The 18,838-nt window shown below is 45.3% G+C and overlaps 1 protein-coding gene across 1 annotated transcript in view; it reads left to right on the top strand.

The window, feature by feature from the left end:
* MYH11 (myosin heavy chain 11) overlaps positions 1-18,838 on the top strand; it is an 89,067-nt gene that overhangs the window by 16,628 nt on the left and 53,601 nt on the right. The window contains exon 4 of the mRNA XM_090024831.1: positions 9,567-9,594. Coding sequence (XP_089880957.1) covers positions 9,567-9,594 — 28 coding nt within the window. The remainder of the gene's footprint in view (positions 1-9,566; positions 9,595-18,838) is intronic.

The raw sequence follows: 18,838 nt of genomic DNA, 5'->3' as shown, positions 1-18,838 counted from the left end.
AATATTTATCTGGCCCTGGCTGCCTGTCATGCAGCCCTCAATGGCTTGCCAAAACTCAGTAAGCGGCGCTCCGCCTGAAATAATTGCCCTCCCCTGGCTTATGTGGTAATCACAAACAACACCTGTGAGGACTGGAATTTGTGTGTGTGGGGGGGGGGGTATCTTGTTGTTTGAAGGGTATTGCCCCGGTTTAAACAGCAGGTGGAATCTGGTGTTCCCTGCACCTTTCTTGACCTCTAAAGCTGGCACAAGCTTTCAAAGTCTCTTACACAATATTGTGATGAATTTGCTCCTTTTGAAAATAACCTTCCCTCACAGCAGAGAAGAGGAGAGTGAGTGGATTGTGGGAGGAAGGAACAAAAAAGGGGAAGAAGAGATCAGAAGAAAGTATGTGGCTGTATTTTCACTGTAACACCGATCCGGAACATATCAGGCACTTTAATGGGAGATGCAGTCCCATGAGAACTTACTTTGAAAGCCTAGGATGTTCAGGTTTCCCTTGCTTATTTGTTTGCACATGCTATTTTGGATTCTTTCCCTCTCAGAAGAGATCCACAGCTGCTTTCAATGCTTTTAATGCTGTGCTTTTGTTTGTCAAAGTGCATCTGTGCTTTCCACAATTTTCTGAACCAAACCTCAAAATATCTCTAGTTACTCTGCCAAACTTTATATATGTAGTAAGTAGACATCAACAAGAATGAGTATATGCAACACAAACTGACAGATATGTAGTTTGTGTAAAAGTTTTTACAAATGGAGAGTAAACAAGTTTTTTATATTCACAAAGGCTGGATCACAGTGCTGAATCCTAGAATATTTTCCTTGCGAAGTTTTTCATATCCTGCCCCAGAGAGCAAGGATCAGGCATGTATACCAAATACTCCTCTTACCTTGCTTTGAGGAGTGACTATATTCATGATACTTAAGTGAATTACTGTTATTATTTCTCCCTCAGGGATGCCTGGGGCAACGCCATGTTACTATATTGCTGGGCAAATTTTAGTCCATAAAGGGTAGATCTTCAGGTTGCATCAGTTGTCAAAGTTCCGCTGAAATCAATGGAGCCTTTAGTGTAATTTAGAGTAGCACAGGATCTTACCTCACCACTTCCCCACTATCTTCTAATCTACATTATAAAGAGTTGATTTTTAAATCTTTGTTTTTTTCTTCCTTGTATTCCTTGCAATATTTTACAAGCACTGTAGAACAGACTACAAAAGACTCCTGAACTCTCGGTGTCATTGCATGCTGATAAAACGCTTCATCTTTGAACTCCACAGGGCATATTATGGCTCTAGTCACAATAGAGAAATAACCAGAGAAATGTCTTACCAACTATATTTTCAAAGAAAAGTAGGTATGTAGGTAAAGTAACCGGATGGTTATCATACGAACATTACACATGCAAAGCCACCTGCATGATTTAGGTGTCCAAGTCCAATTGAGATTAATGAGAATTATGGATGTATCCCAACTGGCATCTTTCAAATTCCCCCTCCTTTGAGCACTGTTTTGTGGATATTAGGGTGTTCAAATAGCTGAGCTCACTAACCCCAGTAACAATTCAGACTTGACTGAAACCTAGTCTTTCATGAAGAAATGAGATAAGTTATCTCTAAAACAGAGAGAGTGCAATGTACTTAAGAGCTAGGACTAAACAGTGTAGACAAATGACTTCAGTTTAGATATTTGGATGTGCTTTTTGCTCAAGCATTGAAAGATGCCAGTTGGGATACATCCATAATTCCCAGTAATCTCAACTAGACTTGGACACCTAAATCATGCAGGTGGCTTTGGATGTATAGTGTTCAATGCAGAGGCCTGGGGGGTCTTGCCTGGGGTCAGTCTATAACCAATAGTCATTAATTCAGTATGATAACCATCCAGTTACTTTACCACATACCTACTTTTCTTTGAAAATATAGTTGGTAAGATATTTCTCTGGATATTTCTATATTGTGACTAGGGCCATAACATGCCCTGTGGAGTTCAAAGATGAAGAGTTCTAGCAGCATGCAATGACACCGAGAGTTCAGGAGTCTTTTGTAGTCTGTTCTACAGTGCTTGTAAAATATTGCAAGGAATACAAGGAAGAAAAAAACAAAGATTTAAGAATCTACTCTTTATAATCTAGGAACAAAACACAGAGGTGAATAAAGTGCTATGATAACACATGGTAGGTCATCAGCCAGATGTATTCGATGTATTGATACAGCTATCCAGCATACAGGTAGTTGAATTACAAAAGTTTATACAGGGAAAGAAGAGTTAACAGACGAGGGTAGATTAGACTCATTAAAAATACACTATTATATGACATAGATAACTGGAACCTCTTAAAATGATTACATTTAATATGATAAAAGGGCCAGAAGGAAATCAGATGGAATCTTAAGAGGCTGAAGAATATTCAGCCTTAGGATGCAGCTGTTTAAATGCTTTCTCCAAGTCCTCTGTTAGTAGGATCCCATCCAGACTTGAAGTATGTAAGTTTGCAAGATCTCTTCTGACAACTGAGCGAGAAGGAAGGCAATTCAGTCTCCCATTGCCCAAAATGGTGAATACAGCCATTTTATATGTGTGTACATAAGCAGAAATCTTCATGATAGAACCCTGGCATCTCATCAGATAAGGAAGTTACATCCTAATTCTCTACCATTATTTAACATACCAAACAGAGAGCAACCTTAACTTAGTTTCCTTTAATCTAAAAGTCAAAATTAGTTTGAGACTAGGAATTCCTCAGGAGAACAGTGTCTCGCTGCAACAGCTGCTATGTTGAACTAAATCATACAGACTAGACTATGCTCTGGCAGACAAGCCAGCAAACTAACTTTACACTTAAGATGCTGCATATAGAAAACAGCCTTACAATTACGTAGCTATGTGTATTGTACACGTGCTGTTCTCTTGGTCTGTAAACCTGTAATTCTCATAATACCTTCTGCCCTTTTGGCCTACCCTCTCCCCCAACCAAAACACAGAGGAAGACAGACAACAGTGTAATAAGAATATCTGAACCATTACTAGTAAATGAAGTAGGTAGGCAGCAATAATTGGGCTAAAACTTGCATATACATTTAGACTTCTCACAAGTGCTCTGTCCAGAAAATTCAGCGCTTGGTAAGACTTATTACAGCCCTCTCAAGATTCAGAAAACTTGTTTCTTTATTCTAAAACAGTCATGAAATAAACTGTTTAAAAGCTGTATCAATAGGAAAAATTACTTAAATTTGTAAGAAAACATGGAATTCTACAGATTTAAGTAATGTTATATCAATTTAAAGGACACTTATGTGAAACCCCATCTGTTGCTGTGTCCTTAGTGGAACTGCCTTAAAAAGGTCCCCTTTAACTGGTAATAAAAGTACAGAAGCAGTAAGCTAACATCTGATCTTTACTCTGTTTTCTCCTTTTATGGTGAAGCTGCCAACTTGTTGCTTCCTTCTAATCAACCATCAGATTTTGTGATTAAGCAGAACTAACTGGTCTATTTGGGGGGTAGGGGTTGGAGTGGAGGCAGGAATAAGGCAAGTAATACAAGCAAACTGGAGATGTACTGGTATGAATTTTCTGGATGAAAGTCATGGATGTTTAGGTAAGTTACTGCCTGCGGCGTGTTGAAGGGCACAAGCAGGTCCAAAGCCTACATACTTAAAGAATGTCACTCATTCAGGTCATTTTCTTCAAGAAGAGTTACTTGCATGGCAAAAGTTAAAGCACATGCACTCTCACTAAAGGGCCACCATGGTTTTATTTAGAATAAACTTTCAAGACCACAAATAAGAGAGGAGGGGAATAAGACCTGTATTTGAAGGACAAGGCACGGTGGCGACAGGGTTAACCCTCCATGGCACTCTCTAGGGAGCAGCTCAGTACCTGCACTCACCTGCTCTGACCCTCAGACAACCAACAGCTCAGGTCTAGCTGTAGGAAACTTGACTTCCAGCCATGTCCATGGGAGTCCAACCCCTCTACATATCAAAAGGGAAGTGGGGCACAAGGTTATGGTGGCCCTCTTCCTCCAGGAAGCCCCTACTAGGTGGGACACCAGGTATCTATTAATAGAAGAGTAGCTCAGCAACAAGCCTTCCTTTCCCCCAGGGAAGTCAGCCAACTGCACCTGTCCCCCATATCGCCTCTTTACCCTGCTACCCTGATCTCACCCCTCCAAGACTGAGGGCCAAAGTCTGGCTCTTCTCCCAGCCTGCTGCCAAGCAGCTGGGCTTCCTCCTGTTATGTCCTCCTCGGAGGCCTGACACTACTGGCAGGTGTGGTAAGAGTCGTTCGCTAACCCACACCTGTCAGTGCAGGGTTCAGACCTGCTGTCTTGAGGCACTGCCTCCCTGCTTCTTCTCTTTCCATAATACTCCACTGCCTGACATCTGCACCCCTCCGTGGTTTCTTCTTCATTCTGCGTTCACTGAGTGACCTGTAAATTACACCCGGAGCAAAAGAAAGAAGTCAGGGTGTCTCAAAGAGAAGAGAAGCTGGTGACACTTTTCAGGGCAGAAAAAGAAAATGGTCAGAAGTTACAGTCTGTTCAAGTGTAAAGTTAGTATCAGGAGGGCAGGGGCAGAAGGACAACATGTTACTGAGCAAAGCCAGGATATTCTTTGTTCCTGAAGGAACATCAGGAAGAAAAAAGAGAGAGAAGGAATGGGGAAAGGAGGTAGTGAGAAAATACTTGGAATGGATAAGAGAACCCAAGGTTTTTCTAGCATTGTCTGGGCTCCAAAATCCCACTGGTACCCTGGTATCTAGGAGTCATTCCTCTGTTTTCTTTATGGAATTTTTGCCTTTATGATACAAGTACCAATACATGCCCTTTGGGGTTTTTTGTGCAAAATAGCCTGTATTTATAGCAAAAATCCTACCATATTTTCATATAGTCCAAGTTAAAAAAGTGTAATCAAGTGGTGTTCAATCTCAATCCAACATAAATCTACTAAATTCATAAATAATTAATAAATAAAATAAAAATATAAGCACTTCAATGGGAACCAAAAATGGCTCACTACTTGTCTGATCAAAAATGTTTGTGTGGGGTACCCCAACATATTGATCTCTTTGGTACATAGCTCTCTATAGCTCTTTACTGTGTACCAATGTATACATTAAAACTTTAACTAATGTTATCTACAGTGGGAGTACTTGATGAAGGAACAGACTACTAATGATCCTGTCTCACTGAAGGAGTGGGAGTTGGAGAAATATTTTGGGATGAAACCATTGGCGACTGGTAGGGGGGGCATATGCCCCCTGCCCCCCGACAGAGCTGTCCCCACCACCAATGCCGGCATCTGCAGGTGCTTGCCACACCAGCACTGGTTTTTGCAGGTGCCCCCCCAGAATCAGGAGGCACCAGCTGGCCATGGATGGAACAGAATCTGTATTAGCCTTTTCTAGATTTGCCGGAAGAAGTAATAAGGAAAATTTATCCTAATTTGCCTTCTTGTCTGTAGGTAGTACATAAAGCTTTTTTTAACTTATATTTCCATGCTGATAACTAATGAGTAACAAAACAGACATAAACATTGTGTATCTTTTTTAATTAAGTGCTTAAAGAGGGTGCTTAAAGTCTGTTTGAACTCTAGGTACCCAGTCTTATAAATATACTTAAACTGCCTGGTAATTTTGTGTCCTAAGTTGATTTTTTACAGTTAAAATAAGTACATTTCTTATCGTAGTGTCACATTATTCTGTGAAAATGGCAGAGCTCTCTAAAAAATATTGAGAGCTACATCTTTAGGGATCTAAAAATTGCTGTGCCCTTTTTCCTGTATTTTATTTATTTAATAGTTAATAGCTGGTGATGTAAAATCTGACAAATAACTTCCTTATTCTTACTGCTCTCAATGCAGTATTTCACTACCATGTTTTATGTTTATAAGCTAATGTTTTATGGCCAGATTCTGAAATCCAAACTCTTGTTGAGCAGTATCTGAACTCTGAAAGCAATAGTACTGATGTCACTGTCTACTCAAGCAATACTATTTGGGGTGAACATGCATGGCAAAATCTGCCTTTTAGCAATTTCTCCTCATTTCACTTTTATATTCTACAGGCCAAGTTTTGGAGTCTTGACTTAAGCAATTGTCTCATTGACTTTATTGGTAAACTGACAGTAACTTTATTAGGAAATTTCATTGGATTATAGAGAGTGCTTTGTGAGGCACCATTAAGATAGTAAACACTATAGAGAAATTTTGGCTTGAGACTAGTCATGTAGGTAATATAAAAGAATACATATGTATTCTATGGAAGAAAAAGATTCTCAGGAACTACTGCTGCCACTCAGTGCACACATTGGGATGTATACTGCAAGAGTAAAATTGCTAAGGACATAATCCTGAACTTTGAAGCTACTCTTAATATTTTGAACTCTGATAGACTCTTCTCTTATAATTGTACTTTGGGCAACATAGTACAAATTGCTCACCCAATATTTTAGCCTGTTCTTTGCAAATTGTGATTTGTGGGATGTTTGATGATTGTGGTCATAGTCAACAAGTATGGGCAATATTTCCACACTATGCAGTAAGCGCTTGTACAATCTAGGATGTTTGTTTGGCTTCTTCCTTGGGGACAGTAATGGAACTAAGGCCCCCCTAGGCCTTACCACTGGTTAGCAATATCATGTGATATGGTTTCTTGTTCCAGAATCTTCCTAAGATTATATCTGAGTTTTAAAAATAACCCATCTTAGAGATGTTTTTGATGTTCTCTCCCCAAAACTGTAGTCTCCAAATTTCAAGATGTTCCAGTGGGCTGAGTGCAGATAATCAAGGCGCAGACAGAAGTGACAATTTTTGCCTGACCTAGCACCTGAAAGTGCTCTACAGTTATGACCAAACACAAGTGCATGGCTGCTGAGCACTTTTAAAAGGTCCCGATCCCACAACAATCTGAACCCTCATTGCATGAGGGTTTAGACGAAGACTCTCCAAAATGGAGTGCCTTCAGTAACTTCCGTCTGCATGTTCTGGGAGCAGGGCTAGGCTGACGGCGCTGTCTTCAGAATAGGGGAGGGGAGTGGAGGGGGAGAAGGGAACAAAGGGAGTTTGGTCTGGGTCTTTTTTCAGCCAGCACTGGAGGGTGAGGCAAGTGAACTGGAGCCCACCTCAGGGAGGCTCCAGTCCACCCCCGCCAACATCCAGTGCCAGCCAGGCAACCCTCAGAATGAGCTTCTTCCACTCCTTTTCTCCCCTCCCAATCTGAAGGCAGTGCCAGAGCTGGGAGGGAGGAAGGGCATTGCTAAGGGAGTATGGCTGCAGGCTTGCAGCTGCTCTAAACAGCAGTTTGATTCCCCAGGACCCAGAAGCAAATGTCTGTTGACTCTGGGGGGATTGTTGTAACTCATGGTGTTTCCTGCAGTGTTTCATGTATTCAATGTCCAACACTTCAAAATGGCAGAGGTGGGGGGGCACTTAAACTAAAACTTGTTCAACGACCTTTAGTTAAAACACCCCCGCTGTCATTTTGAAGTGTAGGGATGTTCAATATAGGAGACATGGAGGCTGCTGGAGAGTGCTAATTGGCACTCTCCAGCAGACTTGAGGAATCAATTCTGCTCCAATGCACTGTACACGAACACCATGTGTCCCTGGAGGCTGGGGGGCACGGCGACTACCCACAGGTTTCTCCCCAAAATCTCTGCCACCTTGGTTTCTCCCCAAAATCTCTGCCCTGTGACAATGCGATTAGATGGGCCAGCACAAAGGATTCACACCTCAGCCTGTCTCTTTAGGTAACCTGAGCTGGCTGCATTCCTGAGGGCAGGGGGAAACCTGCTCCCTCTGCCTACGTGACTGGGTAAGGGGCACCTGGGTGAGGGGCATCTACCTGGTGAGCTGGAATCTGCCCGGTAACAGATGATGTATTTCAAATTGGTTGGCTGACAGCCAACTGGGGCTGACCTGCACTGGACCAGGTGAATGTACTGGGTCGAGTACCCGTCAGACTATTAGGCCTGTGTTTCCCCAAGGACACAGGGCCGAGACAGTCCCTTCTCTGGGTGGTGGCGGCGACGTTACCCCCAGACTAGCGAGTGTGCTCCGGGAGAGGGGTCGGCCAAGCATAAGGCGCCCCTAGGGAGGCATTCAGAGCCTGGAAGGTGGGTGGGCGCAGGGAGGTGGACAGCTCAACGCAGGAGCGCCCCCTACTGGCCCGCCACAGGCAGCAGCGGGCCAAGCAGGGAGCTTCTGCAGGTGGTGGTGTCAGCGGTGGGGGGGATGGGGTGGCGAGCACTGACCGGTGGTCAGCAACCACCTACAGACACCACTGGCAGCAGCAGCAGTGGTCACTGGTGATTGGGGACTTCCTGCAGACATCATCAATGGGGAGGTGGGAAGGTAAAGAGTGGTGACCACCCACAGGCACTGCTGGCAGCATCGGCAGCACTTTTTGCAGGGCATGCACCACCAAGCTCAGGGGGTGCATACACACCCCCTACGTGTCGCCAATGGTGCTGTAATTACAGCACTTCAGAGCAGCATCTCCACACATCTACAGACACCCTAAAGTTTTATAGTACATTTTGTTATGTCCTAGCTATTGTACCATATTGATCAGTTTTTCTCAGAAAAATTATTAGAGTAAGTGTATATTTTTGTGGTCACATCTGGATTATTGTTGATTTGGCTTCCTGCTTTATTTATGAAAGAAGAAGTTCAGATTTTTATAGTGCAGTTACTGTAAGCTGTGGTTCCTGGGGAATAATCAGCAAAGAGATTTGCTAGGGGAATCTCCAGGTCATATTTTCCTTTGACTTCAGCATTTGACAGGTGATTTCCATGTTTTGTTATCAACTAAAAGCACATTTCAGCCTCTGTGCCTTTGGCATTTTGTACTCTTTCTTATGGTCCTCCAGTTTAATTCAGTGTCCCCTTTTGTCCTGTTTCTGAACATCACCAACCCTTCCTATAGCTAAATTACTCTAGACTCTTCTGTACTTCACTTAACTTTCAGTCTTGCTCCCTGCTCTCCTGGCCTTTTTCCCATAACTTTTCCCATTCATCCTGCTGCTTCCCCTTTCTCAGTTGTCTTCCTTCCTGGTAGAAGTCCCCTCTAAATCACACATGAAACTAGGAAAATATTTAGGTAATTGCACTTCCTGCCTTTCAAGCTCCTTTGAAATCTAAATCTTTGTATGACCTACTTTTATCATTCCAGTTTTTTATGCCTATTTATCAAGTCATTCACTTGGTCTTTTAAGGGGGTTTCCATCAGAACTTTGTAAGTGTAGTACAAACTCCATTTTGAGGCTTGAGTTTTTCTCTAATATAATCCTCTTATACAGATCTTTATCTATGTGCTTTTCTTATTACAGTTCATCTCTAATTGCTTTTTTCAAATATTACTGGTACTTGGGTAAACTGTTGACCTTTTGTTCACTTTTTTGCACTGAATTCATGCATTAGGGATTCCCACTTAAGTGTTAGGGAGAATTAACTGAGATCAGAATTTAGAGGTCTAGGCAGTTTGTGTTGATTTAAAATAATTCCCTGTAAATACAAGTCATTCTGTATTCTTCTGTAATCTTTGGCTTTTCTCTCTGTTCACAGATCGAGAAGACCAGTCCATTCTGTGCACGTAAGTAGAATTGTTGTTTTAATGTATTTCATTGTTCGGTGCCTGTTTCCAGTCACAACTTAATTCAATGCCTATTGAAGCCAATCAATAAACTCTCTTGGCCTTCAGTGAGCTTGGGTTCAAATCTTTGGTGAAAGGGGTTTAGCTATTTTAGCACTGCTCAAGTATAAGGCGTTTCTACTTGCATGAGAAAGCAAGTGTTAAAGGCACAAGATTAATAATTCAAATGATGTTTTGACATCAGGAAATCTAAAATTTACAGAAGTCTAAAGAGACAGTATGTGCATGATGGAGGGACAAGGAATCTTAAAAGCTCTGTGTAAGGGGGATGGAAAGTGTCACGGGCGCATTCCCTCGCTAGCCCTTCGTGGTGTTGAAAAAATTATCCTGGCACACATCCAGGAGGGCCTTGCAGGGGAATGCATGCTCAGGGGCAACCAACATGGGTTCATCAGTGGCAGGTCTTGTCAGACCAACCTGGTGGCCTTTTACGATCAGGTCACCAAATCATTAGACGCAGGGGTTGCTGTGGATGTAGTCTTTCTGGACTTCCGGAAGGCTTTCGACACTGTCTCTCACCCTGTCCTGCTGGGAGACTGTGGTGTCGATGCCCACACGGTCAAATGGGTCGCCAACTGGTTGGAGGGCCGCACCCAGAGGGTGGTAGTGGATGGGTTCTTCTCGACCTGGAAGGACGTGGGCAGTGGGGTTCCGCAGGGCTCGGTCCTCGGGCCCGCACTGTTCAACATCTTCATCAGTGACTTGGATGAGGGGGTAGAAAGCACCCTGTTGAAGTTTGCTGATGACACTAAGATGTGGGGGGATGTGGGTGCACTAGAAGGGTGCAATAGGCTACAAGCTGACCTTGACAGGTTGCAACGGTGGGCGGTTGAGAATAGGATGGGGTTTAACACTGATAAGTGCAAGGTGTTGCACATGGGGAGGAAGAACCGGCACCACACTTACAGGTTGGGGAACTCCCCTCTTGCCAGCACGGAGACGGAAAAGGATCTTGGAGTCGTCATTGACTCCACGATGAACATGGGCCGGCAGTGTGGGGAGGCAGTCAAGAAGGCCAACCGTACCCTGTCATGCATCCACAGATGCATCTCGAGCAGGTCCAGGGAGGTGATCCTCCCCCTCTATGCGGCACTGGTCAGGCCGCAGCTGGAGTACTGCGTCCAGTTCTGGGCACCACACTTCAAGAGGGACGTGGACGATATGGAAAGAGTCCAGAGGAGGGCCACTCGTATGATCAGGGGTCAGCAGGGCAGGCCTTATGAGGAGAGGCTACGGGACCTGAACCTGTTTAGCCTCCACAAGAGAAGGTTAAGGGGGGACCTTGTGGCCTGCTACAAACTGGTCAGGGGGGATCAGCGGGTATTGGGGGAGTCCCTGTTCCCCCGTGCGCTGCCAGGAGTGACCAGGAATAACGGTCACAAGCTGGCGGAGGGTAAGTTTAGATTAGATATTAGGAGGCGCTACTTCACAGTCAGGGCGGCTAGGGCCTGGAACCGGCTTCCAGGGGAAGTGGTGCAGGCTCCTAGCCTGGGGATTTTTAAAAGGAAGTTAGATGAGCACCTTGCCGGGGTCATCTGACCCCCGTGCTCTTTCCTGCCAAGGCAGGGGGTCGGACTAGATGATCTACCTAGGTCCCTTCCGACTCTAGCTACTATGAAACTATGAAACTATGAAGCACGTGATGTTCTGTTGCCTTGTTTGTTCCCCACTAGGGCTGTGTGAAACAGCACCGTTTCTTTTCAACTTCTATTTTCCTGTTTCAAAGGGACAGTGTTTCATTTTGCTGTTTCAAAGCACTGCTCCGTTTTGTTTCGTCAAAACTGTTTCACTGTTTCAATGCTGTTTTGATGTTTCGCCCATAGGCTATTATGGGGAATCATGAAAATGCCTATAACTTTGTCATTTCTTGCCTGATTCAGATGAAAACTGCAAAGATGGTAGCCCATTCTGAGGCCATGAAGCCTGTTGAGTGTCAAGGAGATAGGTGCAGGGGTTTCTGGGATACTGCACCTCAAACTGTTCAAAGCAAAACCCGTATCACTTGCCAGCAGCCTGCTTATCCTGCATGCAGATCTCGGGGTCCGCACCCCCCAGGAGGGCTTCAGGGCTGTGCCAGACTGGTCACAGCACCAAGTGCCGGGAAGACTGGTGCTTCCATTGGCCCCAGCCAGAAGTGGCAGCTTGCTGTCATCTCACGTGTAGATCCGGGGGCCCACACCCCACCCAGAGGAGTCTGGCACAGCCCCGCAGCCCTCCTGGGGAGCGCAGGCCCAGTGGATCTGCATGCAGGGTTTCAGCAGGCTGCTGATGACAGCTGGGGAAATAGCCCAGAGCTGCTGCCATCACCAGCTGGCAGTGGCAGCCTGCCGTCATCCCACACCATCCGGGGGTCTGCGCCCCCTGGGAAGAGCTGGGGGAAGTGATCACAGAGCTGGGGGAAAGATCAGGGAGCTGGAGAATCCAACTGGGAACTCCTGGTTCAATTCTCCTGCCCCCTGTTCGATTCCCTAGCTCTCTGATTGCTTCCCCCAGCTCTCCGATCATTTCCCCAGCTCTTCCCAGGGGGCACTGGCCCCTGGATCTGCATGCTGGGTTTCAGCAGGCTGCCCCAGCCTACAGCTGCAGCCTGCTGAAACCCTGCATGCAGATTGGGGGCCTGCACGCCCCCCCCAGGAAGAGCTGGGAAAGCGATCAGAGAGCTAAAGGAAGCAGTCAGAGAGGTGGGGAATCAAACAGGGAGCTAGATGTCAATATCAGAGCAGTCCTTCTCCCCACCTCCCCACCCCCTCCTTGGTTTCTGTTTAACTGCAAGCAAGCCCAGCTTCGAAACTTGAAATGTTTCAAAACTTTTGAAATGTTTTGAGTGCCCTCTTTTAATTTTGAAGCTGTTTCGAAGCTTTTTGTTTTGTTTCGATTTCGCTGTTTTGAGCTTGAAACACATCGAAACATCTTCAAAATGAAACATCCGTCAAAATTTTGCACAGCTGTATTCCCCACCCAACTTTGTGTAGTTTGGATACAGGCTGCTACTGTACTTGTCCTGAGAAATATTCTCAAGAAAGGCTTGATTATTGCTAACTCCTTTGTAGCAGGACTCCTCAGTTGCTCAAGGTCTAGACAGAAGGCAAGTAAGTTCATTCACTTAACTGGGCTCAGTAACTCTTCTTTACGTTGCCCAGTTAGAGAGTAGACTTATACTACCATCTTTTAAAGCCCAAATCTGTCTGACCTTCTTCTTCTCAAGACCTCTTCTTTGGGCTTTGACTGGCTTGTGCTCCAATATTACCTGTCATTAGGGGTCCTATTCTTGCATGTTGGTTCCAAGTGATTTTGCTGCAGCTGGTCCTAATGTATAGAACCTGCTACTCTCTGAGCCCTCTTTTAGTTGTATTGCCAAGATGCCTTAGGTTTGGTCTCTTCTTTGTGATTGTCTCTGTGTCATATCACACTACAGCTGCTCAATTGGTTTTATAGACTTGAGTGTCAATGAAAATTATTTTAATTATGTTTTTATTGCAATAGACTGCATATTTATTGTCCTAGGCAGTATCCAGAGTGCCTCAGTAGGGAAGGGATTTGCTTCCATACCAATAAAAATGATTATTATTTGCAGAAATGACACAGATGTTGATTGTATTAGAAACAGGAAGAAAGTCAAGCTCTTATAATAAAGTTTTGACTACCATATGGTAGAAATCAATTCAAACCTGGACTGAGTTGTTTTTGCGGGAGAGAAGAGAATTCATCTACTTACACTGCTGATTTACAAAGTTGTACTTTTGCTCACCAGTTTTATAGGGGCTGGAAAATGACTGATACTTCTTCACAGAAGCATTGCTCCCAAGAATGCCTTTATCCTATAGCTAAGAACAGTTAAAAATATGGACCATCTCCTAAAATGGGGTAGAGCAGCTTAGCTATAACTTCAAAGCTACCTAGTTTTACACCAACTAAGAACATGGCCTAACAAAAATCTTATAATGTCCGTTACACGATAAAAATTGTCCACTTCCTTTATTTTCCCTGGACAAAGCTTTTACTGTTAATGGAGCCTAATTTATTACATCCATTTGCCCCTTCTATTCCTTTACTTTTTTCCATTTTCTTCTGTCTTCATCTTACTTTTGAATATTTGCATTTTTGAGGGGAAAATTTGCCTTTGATAAATCTATCTATAGTCCCAGAAATCTTGGTTTCTGATAATTTAAGTACATGGTGGGGAGGAATTTGGGGTTTTTTTCACTCCTGGATTCCAAAATTGGAACACATTGTTAGATTTCACACAATCCAGTGGAAAGGAAATAAATATTTTATCAGACCTCATCCATAGTATACAAGTACGGCGATTTAAATGTTGTTCCTGTTCTTTAAGGCTAAGGACAGAAATTACCCATAAATTGGTATAAGTGATTAGAAACCAGTTCAAATCTGTAACACAACAGAAGTTCAGTGCATATAAACCACTTTCAAAATGGCCAAAACCAGTTTAAGATAAACCTAGATGAATCAGATTATCAGACTTAACTGATTTAGGTTAATTTGATTTTAATGAAATTTTGTCCCAGATCCCCTCCAAATTCAAGCTAACTCACAGTCCACAAGCATCCCAGGATGCTTTGCACCTCCTCTGCAAGTCCCCCTTGCAGGCTGGCTGGGCTAGCCTTGGCCCAAGCTGTCTGCACCAGCCAAACAGGGAGGTATGCTCTACCACAGGGGCGGGCAATTATTTCGGGCAGAAGGCCGCTTCCTGAGTTTTGGCAAACCATCAAGGGAAGAAAAGTAACCCTTTAAAACTCTTAATACCTCCTTGTACAGAAATGCAAGAGCTAAAATGTATGTGTAGAAGTGTAACTATTATCACTTTTTTGGCCTTGTTGACCATATCTGGTTTTACAGAAAAAAACTCTTTTTGTTAAATAACAGTGAAGTGCAAGCAATACACATAATTTCTTGGAAGTTGTTCTTTTGCTTAAAATACCTAATGACCAAGGAGTTTATGTAATTTATCTTCTGAGATATCTAAATAGCCATACATGCAAAATCTCCAAGCTTTGATACATAAATTGCAATCACTTAATATACATTTGTCACAAGTGTCAGTTTGCTTATGCAAATATATCTTTGGATGCTTCTAAAAGTTCTGCTGATGTTTGTGCTTGGTGGGCCTGGCCTGCATGATTTAGTGTAGACTGTCAGAGATTCCTTTTCTCATTGCCACTGCAGAGTCTCTCCCTCTGAGAATACTGTCTTTCTAGTAGTTCAGCAAGCTACCCAATATAGTTGCTGATACTGAGGCAGAGGTTGTGTTCTTTATTTATAGTTATTGCATTCTCTGAAGCTTGTACTACTTCTCTTAGAAAGCTATTCCATTGCTTAACAGCTCAAATATATTCAACATATTACAGAAATCTGGCCCTTCCTTTCTGGACATGTTGCTTGTCCAGGTTCTTATTCCTCTGTCTCCAATGCTACATTTTCCTCTGTTTGGAACCTTTTAATCATCCCCAAATCCATCCCAAATGCTGTTACCAAAATCATTTTCCTTACCCATCAGTTTAATCCAAATGTTTTCACAGCTCACCTACCCATAACCCTTCATCATAGGCAGAGTGGGAAAAAATTATTTGGGGGGACTGAGCACATGTGCACATATGCATGCATCCCCCACCAGCAGGTAAGTCTGTGGGGCAGGGGAAGGAGAAAGGACCATGGGGAAGGGGGCAAATCGAGGCCCCAGCAGTGAGGGAGGATGCATGGCACAGGCAGGAGCAGGGGCTGGGGTGAGTGGGGCCCCAGCTGGACTGGGTGATGAGACAAGTGGAGGCCTGGGGGGCACATGCCCCCCTAATCTATATGCAGGGTAGAGGCGGCTGCCACTACATGCTGGGCTTTGAGCCCTGCTGCCCCAAGAGCTGTGGGATGCCATGTGCACCTCAGGAATGTATTTTCACTGTTCTGGTTTTTGTGTCAGCCCTTCTCCTGATTTACCTCCCATTTTCCTTGACCCCATATAGCTGGCGGAAAGCCGGGGCTAATGAGACTTAGCCCCCCCACACGTGGGCAGCGGGTAAGATCACAAGGCAGTCCAGGCACAGGCTCCTGGTGGCTGAGGCAGGGTTGGAGAGGGGCGCGCACACAGCAGTGAGGGAGGGAGTGGAGCTGGACCCAGGCCAGGGACAAGCACTGCACAGCTGGGGCAAGGCATGGGATGAAACTGTGAGCAGCTCATTTGGGAGGTGGGCGACTTCTGCAGGTATGCACACCCCAGGAGGGCACGGGAGGCATGTGCCCCAGATCTGCACATGGGGCAGGGTGGGCTGCTGCTCTGGGCTGGGGCCAGGGTGATGCAGGGGCTTTTCCAAGTGGGAAAGGCAGGTGGTGCTCAGAGCAGGTGGTGGCACTGCTGGGAGAAGGACTATGGGAGGGGGCTGCAGCTACCCCAAAATTCACCATAGCCTCCCTCCCAGCACTACCACCACCTGCCCCGAGAGCATCCTGACCCAGCCCCACACCAGGAAAAGCCTAGCACAGCCCCCCAGTCCCAGTCTGCAGTGGCAGCCCGCCCTGCCCTGTACACAGACCTGGGGAACATGTCCCCCATGCCCTCCCAGGGTGTGTGCAGTAGCAGGTGCCACCACCCTTTCCCCATGCCACCCGGAAGAGCCACTTGCAGCTCTGTCCTGTGCCTCACCCTGCCCTGGCCCCACTCTCTCCCTCACTGCTGTTGGGGGCAGGGGCAGATTGAGACTCCAGCGGTGAGGGCGGGGGTGAGAAACAGGCAGGAGCAAGGGCTGAGGTGGGGCCCCAGCCAAACCAGGTGGTGGGACAAGCAGAGGCCCAAGCGGGGCATGTGCCCTCTGATCTGTGTGTGGGGTGGAGGCAGCTGCCACTGCACGGTGCACTTTGAACCCCACTGCCCTGAGATCTGTGTGATGCCACCTGCATCCCACCACTGCCTGCCCAGCGGTGGGACACACATGGCTCTTGGGGCAGTGGGGCGCAAAGCGCAGCATATAGCGGCAACCACCTCTGTCCCGCACACAGATCAGGGGGACACATACCTCCCAGGCCTCCACTTTTCCCATCACTCGGCCCAGCCAGGCCCGACTCACTCCTGCCTTTGCCCTGCTCCCTCCCTCACCACTGTGGCCTCAATCTGCCCCCTCCCCCATGACCCTTTCCCCACCCCCCACCCCTTCCCCCACAGATTTATCTGCTGGGGGGTGCAGCACACTCATCCCCCACAAATAATCTTTTCTTCCTCCACCTATGCTTGACCCCACCACCTCTCTGAAGAGCCTGTCTTGGGACCACAGGCATTTTCCAAAGGAGCTCCATATCCCTGATGTCTGCATGGGCCCTACAGCCAGTGTTCTGGTCCCTATTTTCATCCTTTCCCTGACAAAGCAGCACACCATGCCCTGTATACAGAATAAGCCCTAGAAGAATACCCAGTTCATGGAAAACAGATGCGTTTTTCCTCTGTGTGTTAGATCTGCTGTTATTTTCATAAGTTTAAATGTAACTCCATTTTAAGGCATTGCTCTTTTCTCTGGCACTGTTGGTTGGAGTGAGCAGTGACCTGCTGAACAGTGCATTTGGTCGTAGATCAAAGCATTGGTATCAGAGTTCAGACACTTTTCTGTCCCCTAGTTTGTAAATACCATATCATAACAATAAAAGCACACAGGGAAAGACTGTCCCCCAAAGGTCTAAAGATTATCTCATTTGGCTTAACTCAACCTTTGTAATGTTTTCAAACAACAATATTTTTAACTTAATTTTTTGAAAATAATTATGGTGCTAAGGAGTTCCCAGACTGTTAGATAACACTTCTGGCAGCTAAAAATAAATACATCAGATATATTATGATATGTTTGTTTTTGAATCTGTACTTGCTGTAAAAGATCAAATACATGAAGTTAACTTTTAAGATTGCACAGGCTAAAGTGTAGCAATTCACAAAATGTAAATGTAATAAAGTCCAACAGCAATGCTGCTTCATCAGAAGACGGTTATCCAGTATGTGTTGCCAAAAAGAATAGCTTCTGGCCACACAGAGCAGAGAAGGGGCAGGACCTATGAGAGATGTATTACTGCTAAGAGTCAAGCTGACCCTTCCCTGGCCCCACAACTGCTGCAGTTTTGTATGGTGAGCAAAGACCCAAAGCTCAGAATTTGGTGGCAGATGCAGCAGCACTTGGGTCTTAGCAGTAACCCACAAGAGCATTCTGCCCATATGGCTGGAGGCAGCATCACATTGATGGCTCATCTTGTGGTCAGTGATGACCCCCAAGTCCCTTTCATCCGTAGTGCTAGCCAGCGTAGCACTGCCAAGCCTATAAAGATGCTGCAGGTTTTTCCTTCCAAGGTGGAGAACCTGGCATTTTTAAGTGTTACACACCATCAGGTTCTCGTCCGCCCATTTGCTGAGCCTGTCCAGGTCAGCCTGGATCGCCCTCCTGTCTTCTGGTGCAGATGCTTTGCCCCAAAGTTTGGTGTCATCGGTGAACTTGGCCAGTCCACTTCTGACTCCAATGTCCACATCATTAATGAAGATGCTGAACAATGTGGGTCCAAGGACAGAGCCTTGAGGAACCTCACTGGTCACAGGGCACTATTAGATTGCATACTTTGCTATTCTAGACCTCAGGACTGGATAAAGGGGCTTTGCTCAAATTAAATAATCCCCTTCATGTTTCTACCACATTTTTCCAAAACATGGAAAAAATGTTTAAATATGTAGATGTTTGAGAAGTTATGGACTTGTGAAAACAAGGGATTTTAAAGAAAGCAGCTATGTATTATTAACCACAGACAGAACCATTCAGCACACACTGTAATGAGCACTATGAGACTCTGAGCCATGTTACTGTTCCAGTTCAACTTACTATTTTATAACTGTGTTTACTTTGAATATATTCCATTACAGATCTAGTGCATTTTCCAGTCTATTTACGCACCTACAGTCAGTTCCCAAAATAGGTGGGGGGGGAGGGAGGGCTAGAGCAGGGCTGTGGCCTCTCTTCCTCCCCTACTCACCACAGGGCTGTTCCATCGAGTGGCAGACCCCCCAGAACCCCATATTGCCCCTACCCTTGCCAGCCCCTCCATACACATACTAGGAGAGCCACCCAGGATACCTCAGACTGCAGAGTGCCCACCACCCAAACAGCCCCTTCAGCAACCCACAGAGCGTTCTCTTCTTACCAGGCCTGGTTGC

The sequence above is a fragment of the Crocodylus siamensis genome, chromosome 12 (assembly GCF_052110815.1).
Source record: "Crocodylus siamensis isolate JL-2025a chromosome 12, ASM5211081v1, whole genome shotgun sequence".
In the NCBI taxonomy this organism is placed as follows: Eukaryota; Metazoa; Chordata; order Crocodylia; family Crocodylidae; genus Crocodylus; species Crocodylus siamensis.
Note: the sequence above shows the minus strand (reverse complement) of the source record. Positions and strands in the feature narration are given on the sequence as shown.